Consider the following 12870-nt stretch of genomic DNA (forward strand, 5'->3'; position numbering starts at 1 on the left):
TATAGGAAGATGCTGAAAGGCATCATCTCATACGGCGTGAGAGGAGCAATGGTAAACCCCTCCTGTATTCTACTAAAGAAAACCACAGGGCTCTGTGGGCGCCAAGACTCGAAATCGACTGGATGGCACACTTTACCTTTAGCACAAGTCCAGCTGTCCTCCCATAGAGTGAGTGAAAGCTAGAGGTGAGGAGTGTGAGCCAGAGATCTTCCTCCCAGTGGCGGCCCCAGGGGAAAAAAGTGGGGGTGGCTCAGAAGGGGCAAAGTGCATTTATGGGTGGGCGAGTTGCCTGTGTCTCACATATTAGATTTCTGAAACAGAACTGGGGGGCAAGTCACTTTTGGGGGAGGGAGCGCTTGGTTCCCACCCCGGGGCCCTGCCCACCTCCGGAGCCGCCCTTCCTCTTCATGATCGGGTGTGGGAGGACCGTCCGCGCCCACCTCTAGTCTTTTCCACAAGTTACATTTGGGCGACGGGGAGAGGATTAACCACCCTGTCTGCTTGTATGCGCCCCCATGGGCTCTCATGAGCGCACAAGCTAGCTAGCTAGATCATGCTGGTAAGGTCGGATGTGAACCAGCCTGCCCCCTGCCCTCACGCGCTTGCTTTTTATGGGCAGGGCTTCCCCCGCACTATGACTATTATGATACAAGCGTGTGAAACCACAGTCGGGAGGACGAGCTGCTGCCGCACAAGGACGATGATGCCACAGGCTTGGCGGCGCCGGCGAGATTTCTGGCTCTGTAATCTCGCTTTGTGAAAAAGACGAGCTGAAGCCGCTCCAAGCAGGAGAGGGAGGAGCAGGAGCAGGAGGGCGGGCAAGCAAGCAAGCAAGCAAGCAAGCAGCCAGCCCCGGCTCCTCGCTCTCGCATTCTCCGTAATACTAGAAGGCACCGGCACCGGCTGGGATGGATGCTGCCGCCGCGGGCAACAAGGAGCGGGAGGCTGTGCAGCTCCTGGCCGAGGCGGAGAAGAGAGTGAAATCCTCGCATTCCTTCCTCAGGGGGCTCTTCGGGTGAGCCAGTGGTGGGTGGGCGAGCGGGCGAGGCGGGGCGGGGCTGGGGGGGGAGGAGGAAGCGGGGCGGGGGGAGCCGATCGCTCGCCTGGGGCCTGGCGCCTTCCCCACTGATCGTCGTCACGCGCCTCTCCTGCTGCGCCTCGGCGTGGGACCTGGCTAGGTGTCTCCCCACGCCACCCTCTGTCCACACACGCGGCTTCTGTGGGGCCCCAGTCGGTCAGAGCAAGGGCAGAAGCCCGAGGAGCGTTGCGGGGAGGTGGTCGACCTATGTTGGCCTGGGGGTGGAATATGCGGCACCACAGAGGACTCCCGTCCATCTCCTGAAATCACTTGGACTCTTCTCTGTGCCTTGCAGCATCTCGCAGGCGAGCACATTGGTCGTAGCACCCGCTTCCATGTTCCAGTTGAGCCCACTTTGTCAGAGGCACGGACGAAATATTTGACAAATGATCTGCCCCCTGTCTGTCCACACCCTCACGTGCAGATGAAAACATCATTGCTATGTAAATGTTGAGTCTGCTGTTACTCAAAGGCCATGAAGTATAAGAGGGAGCAGTAGGCTTGTTGTGTATTCCTATGCAAAGCTCAAACGCCTAAAGAAGAACGTATTCGTCCAAACAGAGGCTTGTGGTGTCTTTAAGGCTTAAACACAGTTATTGCTGTCCAAGCCTGGATCTACTTAGGTGCAACAAAGACTAATCTTCATCTGGCAGATGAATAAAGATGGATACAAACAGAGAAATCTACATATGGAGCCTCAGGCACCAGAAACCTGTCAGTCTCTAAGATGCCACAAGACTTGTTTTTGCTGCAACAGATTAGTGATGGAAAAGCCTTTGGGATTCGTTTTTAATATGTAGCTGTGGCTGTAAAGAGAGAAATAGGCTTAAACACTAAACACTGGGTCCCAGAACACACAAGAGTAGCTGTGAGAGAAGTTCTCACAGCTGTCAAGAATGAGCTATTCTACTCTTCCTTGGCATATATTTGTCTTACTTAGAAATGCCTTTGGCCTACCAGCCATCTTATATTTCATAGGCTTTAGGCCCTACTCTCTATAAGTACCCCCCCTCGTGCCTCTGTCTGTTTTATTTATGCATTACAATACTTTTATACCATTCTTCCAAAAGCTTAAAGTGGTGTCCAACCAAAAACAACAGAAGACCCTGGTGTTTGTGTAGATAGGCACACACATATCATACTAAAATATCTTCTGAGGATAATATTTCCTGTATCTTGTGTCGGGGACTGTAGTCCACAGAAGCTTATGCGACAATAAATTAGTCTTTAAGATGCCGCAAGACAAACTGAAAAACTACTTCTCTAGAATGTGTGAAACTCCATTGTGTGTTGACCTGAAGATACGGGAATGTCTGTGTACTTTCCCACCTGGAGCCTGTACAGGGACTCCACAGCTGAGGAGGAGGAGGCAGGGAATGTACCTGTTTCTTTCACCTCTTCTCCACCCTGCCTGTCACAGGGTTAGCTCTCGCAAACCACAGTAGAGATGGTCAACCTGTGTCTGGACTGTACCATTTCAGACTGTAGGTGGGCTCACATGATTGAATAACATACTAGTTTTCTGTGTTCCAGGAAAGTTTTAGTAGGAGAACATTTCTTGAGCTGAAGTTCAAAGTGATACTGTCCGAATATAGGTTTGGCACCTTAGCTTCTGAGACATTTCTAGTAGTTCTGTTTTCACAGCTGATTTGTACATTAGATCCTGGCAAGCCTTGCAGAAATTCTCACCAGATTATCAGATAATTACCTATCCTGTATTTGATCTCTCTAATCTTTTAATTCAAATGTGTATCTCATTTTGTTCTTAGAGAGATTAAACCCCCAGCAAGTATTATTATTAATAATAATAATTCGATTTCTATACCGCCCTTCCAAAAATGGCTCAGGGCGGTTTACACAGAGAAATAATAAATAAATAAGATGGCTCCCTGTCCCCAAAGGGCTCACAATCTAAAAGAAACGCGAGATACACACCAGCAACAGTCACTGGAGGTACTGTGCTGGGGGTGGATAGGGCCAGTTACTCTCCCCCTGCTAAATAAAGAGAATCACCATGTTAAAAGGTGCATCTTTGCCAAGTTAGCAGCAGTACCAAGATAGCAGGAGTACCAAGATAGGATTACTAATGTGATTGAAGTTATAAGATTGCTTCTTAAGAAAGGTGATAAATTTAATGGAGGATAGATGTGTGTGATGTGACTCAGGAAAGACAGACTTTACTTCTGGAACACTTGTCAAAACTGTTATGATCCATAGAATAAACATATTTGTTTTTTGCTGAATAATAACTGTATTTATTGGCCACTTCATAATATCCTCTGGAATAGATTATAGATGGATTTAGAATAAATTCTGCAATAAATTCTAGATGGATTCAGACCATGGTGCATGAAAAAAAAATCTTATGGTAGCCTTTTGTGTTTGTTTGTTGAAAACATGTAAATATATGTTGTCAGCAACTGTAAATGAAATTCACTGAGCTTGATTCAAACTGGAATGCTCATTGCTTTACAAAACCAGTGTATGTGCTCAACACTCCCATGTAAGACTTAGATGTGCTTTAAGATTCCTACCCCCACCTGCTGTGCTTTATCCCAGAAAGGAAGCTGTTAGTGCCAATGACAGTTTTCTTTCTGGGGCAAATATTAGCTTCTGTCAGTTTTAAAAACAGCCCCTCAGAATCAGGCCCAAGGCCCATCTAGTCCAGCATCCTGTTTCACACAGTGGCCCACCAGATGCCTCTGAGAACCCCAAAGCAAGAGGTGATGGCATGCCCTCTCTCCTGCGTTGCTCCCTTTCAATTGGTATTTAGAGAGTTCTAGTGATGTGAGAGAGGGAGAAAATTTTATCTCTGTCCACTCTTTCTACGCCATGCATAATTTTGTAAAACTCTATCATGTCTCCCTGTAGTCATCTCACTGAGACCATAGTCCTGTTCAGATATTTTATTGTACATGCATGCAGGTGCCTGTATAAATGTACATGTTTGTGTGTGAATGCATCTGTACACAGATTTATTTTAATAGTGAACTTGAGTACAGGCCTCCTCAAATGCAGAGTACAGATAGGAAGTGTACATGCATTTAACGTAATGTGTGGATATCTACATATGTGTACATGGAATATAGACTGTACATGTGTTGAGCATTACATGTGAACAGGGCTTATGGTGGGAAGGAATGGGTTAGACTCATGTGTAGTTCAACCCTTAGTTTTAGTTAACAAGCAAGCAAATGTTCCACAATGAACTGACAAATGAATGCAAACGCATTCATAATATTGATAGAATATAACTATCTGATTGACCATTCAGATTTAAGCTGTCTCTTTGACTCTGGCATGTACCCATGTTATTGAGGTACAATACCACACAAATGGGTGGTTGGCTGTTCAGTCATATGTAGCATGTGTCATACCCATTGGGGGAGATGAGATGTGACATGTTTAAACTACCTTCTTGTGGATGCGATTCTGTATGTTAGTGATCAAGTTGCTACCTTTGCTATATTGTCTTTTTAAATTAGAAAGAGATTTATATCTACTAAGCCTTTCTCTAAATTGCAGAGGTCTAGTCTTATTCCATCTATATTATTAATTCTCTTAGCCGACCGTGGGGATGCGTGCCAAGTTCTTCATGGCGGAACTCTCAAAAGGTCGTGCGAGAGTTCCGACCACGGTAATGGAGATGGTGGTGGTGGCAGTGGTGGCCCGGCCTGGCCCGGGGAGGCATCTGGGCTGCCAGGAAGAGAAGGTGGCAGGCGGCGTTTGAGTCGCACCGCTGAGAGCAGCCCAGCAATGGCCATGGTGGGGAGGTGGCGGAAATGGAGGCGGTGGCGGCCTGGCCCAGGGAGGCAGCTGAGGCACCAGGAAGAGGAGGTAGCAGGCGGCGGCAGAACCGTGCCGCTGAAAGCAGCCCGGCTAGGCGGGCGGTGGAGCTGCGCCTGGCCGGCTGGGAAGGAAAGCACTGCCGGTGGCCGGGGACAAAAAGCTGAGAAGACTGGGGCAGAAGGCGGGAGGGAGGGCAGGAGAGACTGGGGCAGAAGGCGGTGGGAGGGCAGGAGAGACTAAGGCAGAAGGTGGGGGGAGGGGGAACCACCAGCCCCAAAGAGCGCACAGATGCTCCGTGCAGGTTCAGTTAGTATGCTTTATCCCTGCAGCAGTTAAAAACTATTTACCACCAAAGTGTATTCTCAATTGTTTTATGGTGCCCAATTAGGTCCACCTTGAAACTTCTCACATTTAGAAGTTTTGCAATCTAAATTCCTGAGATCTTTATTAACTGTCCCTCGTTGTGTTCCATCGGTGGTACTGAGAAGAGAGGTTGGCCTGCTACGAATGGAATCCAGAGTCTGGAGAACTATTTTCCTATTTTGGTTAAAATTTATGTCCTACAGCTCTGGCTTGGCATCCCCCATTAAGACTGATTCATTTAAATTTAAATGGTTTTCACTGATTATTGATAAATTAACTTACTGTGGGTTTTTCCCAGAGGTTCTGCTGCAGATGGGCAATGACTGGGCTAAGGGGGAGATCAAACAACACATCATTGGTATAGGATTGCAAGAGGAAGCTGCTTCTGTTTCTAAGACCGTCCATCTCGGGGCGCAATTGTTTAATCTCAAGCCAGCAGGCTATCTGTATTCTATTATTATCCCCAAATTCAGATGTGCATTGACATTGGCCTGAATGGACGCTCTTCCATCTGCCGTTTTAGACGGCAGGTTCAAGGGCATCCCTTTCTCTGCCCGCCTCTGCTGTTGCGGTTCTGGCCAAGTGGAGACCAGTACACATTCAATTTTACACTGTGATTTTTTAAAGGAAGCCCGCTTGAGATTAATCTCCCCCTTATTGTCTACATTTTTAGGACACTCTGATGATTTTTATTTGAAGTTTTTATTACTTAACCCAGATGAAAAAAATTATTAATATAGTGGCCAGGTTTTGTTTTATAATCTGCAAAACTTGATCTGATCTTTAGCAATGCATTTCATGAGTAATTTATACATTTCTCTTTTCTCTTCTTCTTTTTTATTTACATGATGCATTGTTTATATTTCTTTGTATATTGGTCTGTGACCGTAATAGAGTTCTGTTCTGTTCTGTTCTGTTCTGTTCTGTGCAGGTTCAGCTAGTATGCTTTATTTCTTGATGTAACTGCAGTTAGGTTTTTAAAGGTTATTATTTTAAACTGTATTTTATTAATATTTCTACCCCCCACTTCTTTTTCAGTGCTGCACTTATGTTAGTTACATTTCATGTTTTTTGCTCTGTTTTAATGTCATGTTTTCTATTTTGCTATGCTATGAGCAGTGGTTACAACAATAAATACATTCACTTACTTACATTGGAGGAGCTGAATGTTGAGGACGGAGAGTTATCAGCTGCTTTACCAAAAGCTGATTTGGAGGACAGGATTAATGATATATAGTACTGGGATTAGCTCTGTGCTTGTTTGCTTCTGCACCTATGCTTACTCAGCCCGTCTGTTTGCAAATAATGTGTACAATTCAACCAAAGTCTAGTATTTTAAGTCCAAGGCTCAAATAAAATCTTTTTTTCTAGATGTCCATGAGATATAAATGAAATCAGCACCTTCTTTTTTCCAGTGTCAACCTGTAGAATTAGGAGATACAAGAATGTGATATCTTCCTGGTGTGCAAGTTAGCTGAGTCAGTGGCTGAGCATTGTGAAAAAAACAAAAGTTAGCAACAAAACTCTAGCTTGAGCCTTACTTCATCTGCAACTTTATTTTTTCTGTTTTGGGGGTGTTTTGTGGTGGGGAGTTCAGTCCAAGCTCCTCTTCAAAGCCACCCCGCCCCAACACAAAACTCTGAAACGGCTGGTGAGAAAACAAGAGTTTTAAACACCTTTCCCCCTCAGAAGCAGAAAGGCTTGTGACTATATTGAGGGAGTGTTCTTCAAGCTGATACATTTCCCATACTTTGTCTTCAAACCCTCCTCCCCATCACCACAGAGTTCTGTTACCTCCACCTACCTGCCTGTCTGTTAACTGCCTGAGCTCACAGACACTCCACCCCAATTGATACAAGTGGTGAGACTGCAGTGGAAAACTTCTATTCCCAACTTTTCCAAACCTGTGATGTGGTTTTTAAAAATGAGTTCAGAGTCTTATAAAAATCATTCAGTAAATTTGACAGAAATACTGACCAGGACCCTGACCAATGTCCCCTCTAGTTTTTTTCCATGTTTGTGCATAATGAGTTTTATTCTGTGCAGCAGTCTCAAGGCAGTGTGCGTGCATGTGCATTCAGAGTGGGGCCTTCCTGGTTAAACCAGAGCGGGATCCAAAATCAACTGAGCAGACATCAAAAAATGTATGCTTTAGAGGGAACACTCACCCTGATCAGAGGATGATGAGTAAGATTCTTATTTACTATGAGTAATCACCCAGTGCCAAGGATCCACAAATCCATTTGCTAGCTAGTGAGGAATCTTGCCTTCTTGTGAGTGGAAGGCTGTGCAGCACACACATCCCTTCACAGGTGCTCTCATTTGTGCTGTAATTTGGAGAAATAAATAAATGAGTCTTTTGAGCAACAGAAGAGGCTCTTTCTTACCGTCTCCATTCCCGAGCACAAATAAGTTAAGACTCTGCCTCTCTCCCAAGCCCTTTGAAGGTTTAGGGGAGGGATGTGGTATTTAACCATAAATAATAGTTGGCTAGTAAGCCAAACCAACAGTTATGGGCCCTTGCTCAGTACCAACACAGACCATGAATAAGAAGCAAGGTAGGGGACAAAAACACACATACCAGAAGTTAACCGGCATTTGGGGTGATCGGGGAGAATGCATTCGTGGACATGTCCAGCTTCCATAGGCCTCTTAGGGCAGACTTTCCATGCTGAGCAAAATTCCACTCATTGTACAAAGCACAGCATCCTTACTGGGGACAACGACTGAGAATTTGCAAGTCTGCTGCATATGTATATAAGGCATTTCTGTAGTAGCATCGGTGTCCCTTATTTTTGTGGGCTTACCATTAGTGCTTTCCCAAAAGGCTTTCGTACCTGATTGTTTTGCAGTGCTGGAAATATGTGTCTCTTTATAACCCATATTCTCCTTCTGCTATTCCAGAGGAAACACAAAGCTAGAAGAAGCATGCGAAATGTATACTAGAGCTGCAAATATGTTCAAGATAGCAAAGAACTGGACTGGTATGTATGTCAATATCTGCCTTCCTTGCAGAAGGAGAGGACAGGTGTTTGTCTGTAACCCCAGCAAGCTTTGTAATGCCATCACAGATATCTCAAGTTCTGAATTCAGTGTCATTATTCTGAATCAACAATCCTTAATTAGGCAATGTCAGGATGTGGTATAGCCCCACTCCTTTGTCTGATAGCCCAGCTCAATCTTTGCTTCCATTGAATTTTAAATTCCATTCATCTCTGCATAGGTCAGATAATGAATGACTCTGCTGTTGATGACTCAACAGTCCATGATCTGTGAAGATAAAATGGAGGTGATTCAGAAGCCCTTGATAGGGACTCTTTTTCTCACTTTCAGCTTACAGGTTGCAGTCAGAGTTAAGTCAAAGGGTGATTCTTTCAGGATGTTAATGTTTGTACCAGTTCATAGAGGGGAAGGCTACGGATCTTCTCATTTTGCACCTTCTCATTCTGTTTAAAGCTAGCAGTGTTCCTGATTTCAGAGTCAAGTTTTAATATGCCTTATTTGTCACCTGTAAACAGAAGCGTCCAACATGAAGTGTGTTTATTGTCCCCCAGCCACCATTTTTACCACAGAGCTATATACTTTTATGACAGGCAGCCTTTCTTCCAGGGGCATAGCTTCAATTGAACAAGGTGTGGGGGACAAATGTCCTGGGTCCCTGAGGGAGGTGGGGGGGGCATTGGTTGAGTGACAGCTTGCTCTTTGCTCTTCCCCTCATGCCTCTCTGAGGAAGACGGGAGCGGGCAGGAGCCCATCTTCATGTTTTGTCCCTGGGCCCACTCCAACCTTTCTATGCCTCTGTAACAAGAGAGGGGAAGCCCTCACTTCCCTGTCCTTCTGTGGTGTCTGCAAACATGTAATGTATTTGAATATCAAGGGCATTGTATGACTGTTATATTGCCTCCCTACCAGCAGATGACTCTGCTCTAGTTACCTACCCAGGCAAGCCAGAGTGTGTTCGTTCAGTTTCACCTGCTCAGTACTCTAGTCATTTTCTTCTGGCTGGAAGAGAAGAACTGAGCATTTCCCTTCCCTTGGTGAAACTGAGTCCTCAGCTTAACCAGGTTGCAGGGATGCTGGCGGTGTCTGAGGAGGAGGAAGGCTATACACTTCCTTAAGGAAGTGTATAGCCTAAGCCAAGCCATTGCTGCTGCTGCTGCTTCTGCTGGACCTGGAGCAGCAGCTCTTTGAAACCTATTCCCCAGATCAGGGGGGCTCGCGGTTGGGATATCAGTTTTCTGGAGGGGGGGCGGTTTTAGTGAATGTGGTCGTCTTGCACCACAGCTACCTCTCCAACTACCTATCCACCCAGTCAACTGCTGGTTTTAACTAGTCAGTCTACTTTGGATGAGTTCTTGAGGCAAAGAGTGGTGGTAATGCGTGCTACGGGTGTTCAGAGACAGAAGGGAAGAGGCAGGGATGGGGAAAAGGAGAATATATGAAAAAAACAGAGCTCAGACTGACTAAGGCCTGGGCTATATATGCAGCAGTATGAGATGGGAATGAGGTAGAAGGGTCTTGAGGTGGTGGACTGGACCATGTCACTTCAGGGAGCATGCCATATCTGAATGTTGAAAAAAACCAAATTTGAAAAATAAAACACTATTGTACATTTACAAACACCATCGAAGGACAGGGAAGACAGCAGGGGCAGAGCAAGGTTGGAGTGCCCCCCTCCCCCCAGACAAAAAATGAAGATGGGCCCATGCCCCCTGCTGCCTTCTTTGGAGATTCATGAGGAGAAGAGCAAAGAGCTAATTTGAAAAACCAAATCCCTGCATAGAGGGTTGGCACAATGAGAAAGGAAGCAGGCTAGATCTTTTCCCCTGCTGTGCTAGTTTTTACTAGTAGGGAGTTTTTCTTCTGTTTAATGTAGAGGAACGTTCACAATGGCATCCCTCCTACTGTCTGAAATGGTGCATTCCATTTCCCTCAGGACTCTCCCATGCCACCTGCAGACCAGGCCATAGAGGAAGTGCTGGAAGCAAGCTGGAGTGTGTGTGTGTATGCGCACACACACATACACACACACACACACGTGCACATGCATCAGCACACATTCTTTTGGAGGGGGTATGGGGAGAGAGAAAGACTGACTGACTGACTTGACTGACTGACTAGTGGACAAGCAGAGGATCTCAGAAGTCCTGGCAGCCATCATAGGTAGTGCAGAAGGTGGAGGGTGGACATCCCACCCATGCACTGCACACTGTTTTGAGTGGCTTTACTAGATGGAAGCTTGTGGGATATAACTAATTTGCATTTGACTATTTGCTAGGAAATATGGATCAGTATTTGGACTAAGCATGTGGGGGAGGAGTGTCTCCTTTGCCCTCGTTGGAGGAGGTGCAGTCATGGGCAAAGTAGGAGAAGCAGTAATGTGAGAACCAGGCATAACACACACTAGCTAAAAAGGTGGCAACATTATCAGTGATTTCCAGGTGATGGTTAAAACTCTTTGAAGTGAGAGGACATCCTTTGTTATGCAGTTATGCACACACATTTCAACTTGCTTCACTGAATTATTCAGTGGAAAGTTTAGAACAGAGAAAACCTGAATATTCATTCTGCTTTAGAAATTCTGGGTGGCATCCAGTCTATTGACAGAGTAGTGCATTGCAAATAGTTGTGCAAAGGGTCCTTGCACACAAGGAAGAGGCTTATTTGAGTGGAAATCTCAAAATATTTGGAAATCGCCAAACATTTGGATGTTATCTACTGTACTTTGAAAAGTCTGTTTTGCGCTCTTCCTTTTAATTGTAAGTCTGATAGTTATTATGTACAAAGTAAAGTACCTGTATTGGAGAGCTTGCTGTTCTCTTGTCATTCAAAATGCTTCATATAAGAGAGCCCTGGAACTGATGAAATCTTGGTATTGTTTTCCCTCCCAGCTGCAGGGAATGCATTTTGTCAGGCAGCCAAATTGCACATGCAACTACAGAGTAAACATGACTCAGCGACCTGTTTCGTGGATGCAGGAAATGCTTACAAAAAGGCAGATCCACAAGGTAAGGTGTATTATGCTTAGAGCAGCTATCTAGACTGGTATTTATTGTTACACAAAGCACTTGAATGAGTATCTGCACTCACAATCTGCTATAAGGATCCATAGGAATAATTATAGAACTGAAATTTCATAAGGCCAAAGTTGGCCAAATGAAACTATCCCTAGAAGAATGTGTTAATTCATCTAACATAAGAATAGCAGCAACAGCTATTTGGACTAACCATGGTTAGCAGCAAAAGAACCAGTGTAGTGTAATGATAAGAGTGTTGGACTAACCATGGTTAGCAGCAAAGGAACCAGTGTAGTGTCATGATAAGAGTGTTGGACTAACCATGGTTAGCAGCAAAGGAACCAGTGTAGTGTCATGATAAGAGTGTTGGACTAACCATGGTTAGCAGCAAAGGAACCAGTATAGTGTAATAGTTAGTGTTCAAATCCTTCCGTGGCCAAGAAGCTCATGGATGCCTTTGGGCCAGTCAAACTTGTTTTGAGAATGAAGTGGTGGGAGGGTGCAGAGGAGAGCTATATCTGCCTCTCTGAATTTGCAGTAAAAAAGTATTTTTAAAAATCGTGAAAGATGTCTAAGTGAACTGTGTAATGAATGCAGCTTTGGGGCCAGTTCACACACTATTTTAAAGAGCAACCAGAAAGTGTTGAGTATCGGTGTATTTTGTTAATATGAATAAAGTAGCATTAAGAGAAATCAGAGTGAAGATTTTTTCAAAGGTTAAATCTTTCTAAAGCACATGAGAATATCTGGCTACATCATTTTTCCCAGCCACTGTATAATAAAAATATAGTATAATTTTAAAAGTATAATAAAAATAATGGCTGGAAGCAAACATTTTTTTGTTGTTGAACAGTTCCAGTGGCTGGAAACAAACAATTTGTTTCCAGCTATTGTGAAAGTATAAAATTAAAACAAATAGATATAATCTAAGAATATGCTTTTACATTGTTTGAATTGATAATTGTTTTAAGTCCTTTTAAAAAGTATTTCCTAGAAGTGCATTTTCAAGTATGTGGATGTAGTGCCATTGAATTTGGTCTATTATGATGATTCTAGAAAATCAATTTGGAAGGAGCTAGACTAGAACCCAACAAGGAATATAGAACTCTTTTGTCTGTTCAGCTGTTTCATGAACAGAAAGTAGATTTAGATATCAATTTCTGCTTTTTGCTGAAGCATCACTGGGTTGACTTTCAGACTGGTCTGGATTTGTAGATTAAAAATGTGGCAGGGTTTGGGAGTAGGCCTCAAACTTGAATATGAACTGGGCCACACAAGTAGTCATTAGTCATGGGATCTGCTTGTTCCATATTCTGAATGAATGGATTGCATGAGCAGGATCCATTTGTGGATTGTAATGTGTTGGCTTTGGCACCCATTGAAATAAATTTCTGTGTGTGGTGAGCAAGAAAGTTTGAACTTGCTCCCATGCCTTACCACATGTGTATCTTGCACACCAGGGTTGTGTATGAAGTGGCCCCTGCCTTTATTTGATCGGCAGATGCAAATCCTTGCACGCATATGTTTGAATGCAAAGTCTAGTATGCAGAGTGCTAATATGCAGAGATGGAACCCTGCATGTATCACATTCACTTCAGTGAAGAGGCAGCTTTGTACGCATAT

At 44.4% G+C, this 12870-nt stretch overlaps 1 protein-coding gene across 2 annotated transcripts in view; it reads left to right on the forward strand.

Annotated features, from left to right (window-relative positions):
- Positions 1–462: 462 nt before the first annotated feature.
- The window catches only part of LOC128340093 (beta-soluble NSF attachment protein), a 32360-nt gene continuing 19952 nt past the window's right edge, over positions 463–12870 (forward strand). The window contains exons 1-3 of one of the 2 annotated variants that reach the window (XM_053284850.1): positions 463–1015; positions 8135–8214; positions 11122–11238. In XM_053284850.1, coding sequence (XP_053140825.1) covers positions 909–1015; positions 8135–8214; positions 11122–11238 — 304 coding nt within the window. In that variant the 5' untranslated portion in view covers positions 463–908. Of the gene's footprint in view, positions 1016–8134; positions 8215–11121; positions 11239–12870 lie in introns of those variants that run through there. The other variant, XM_053284851.1, reaches the window with a different exon arrangement.

The sequence above is a fragment of the Hemicordylus capensis genome, chromosome 1, assembly GCF_027244095.1.
Source record: "Hemicordylus capensis ecotype Gifberg chromosome 1, rHemCap1.1.pri, whole genome shotgun sequence".
Classification (NCBI taxonomy): domain Eukaryota; kingdom Metazoa; phylum Chordata; class Lepidosauria; order Squamata; family Cordylidae; genus Hemicordylus; species Hemicordylus capensis.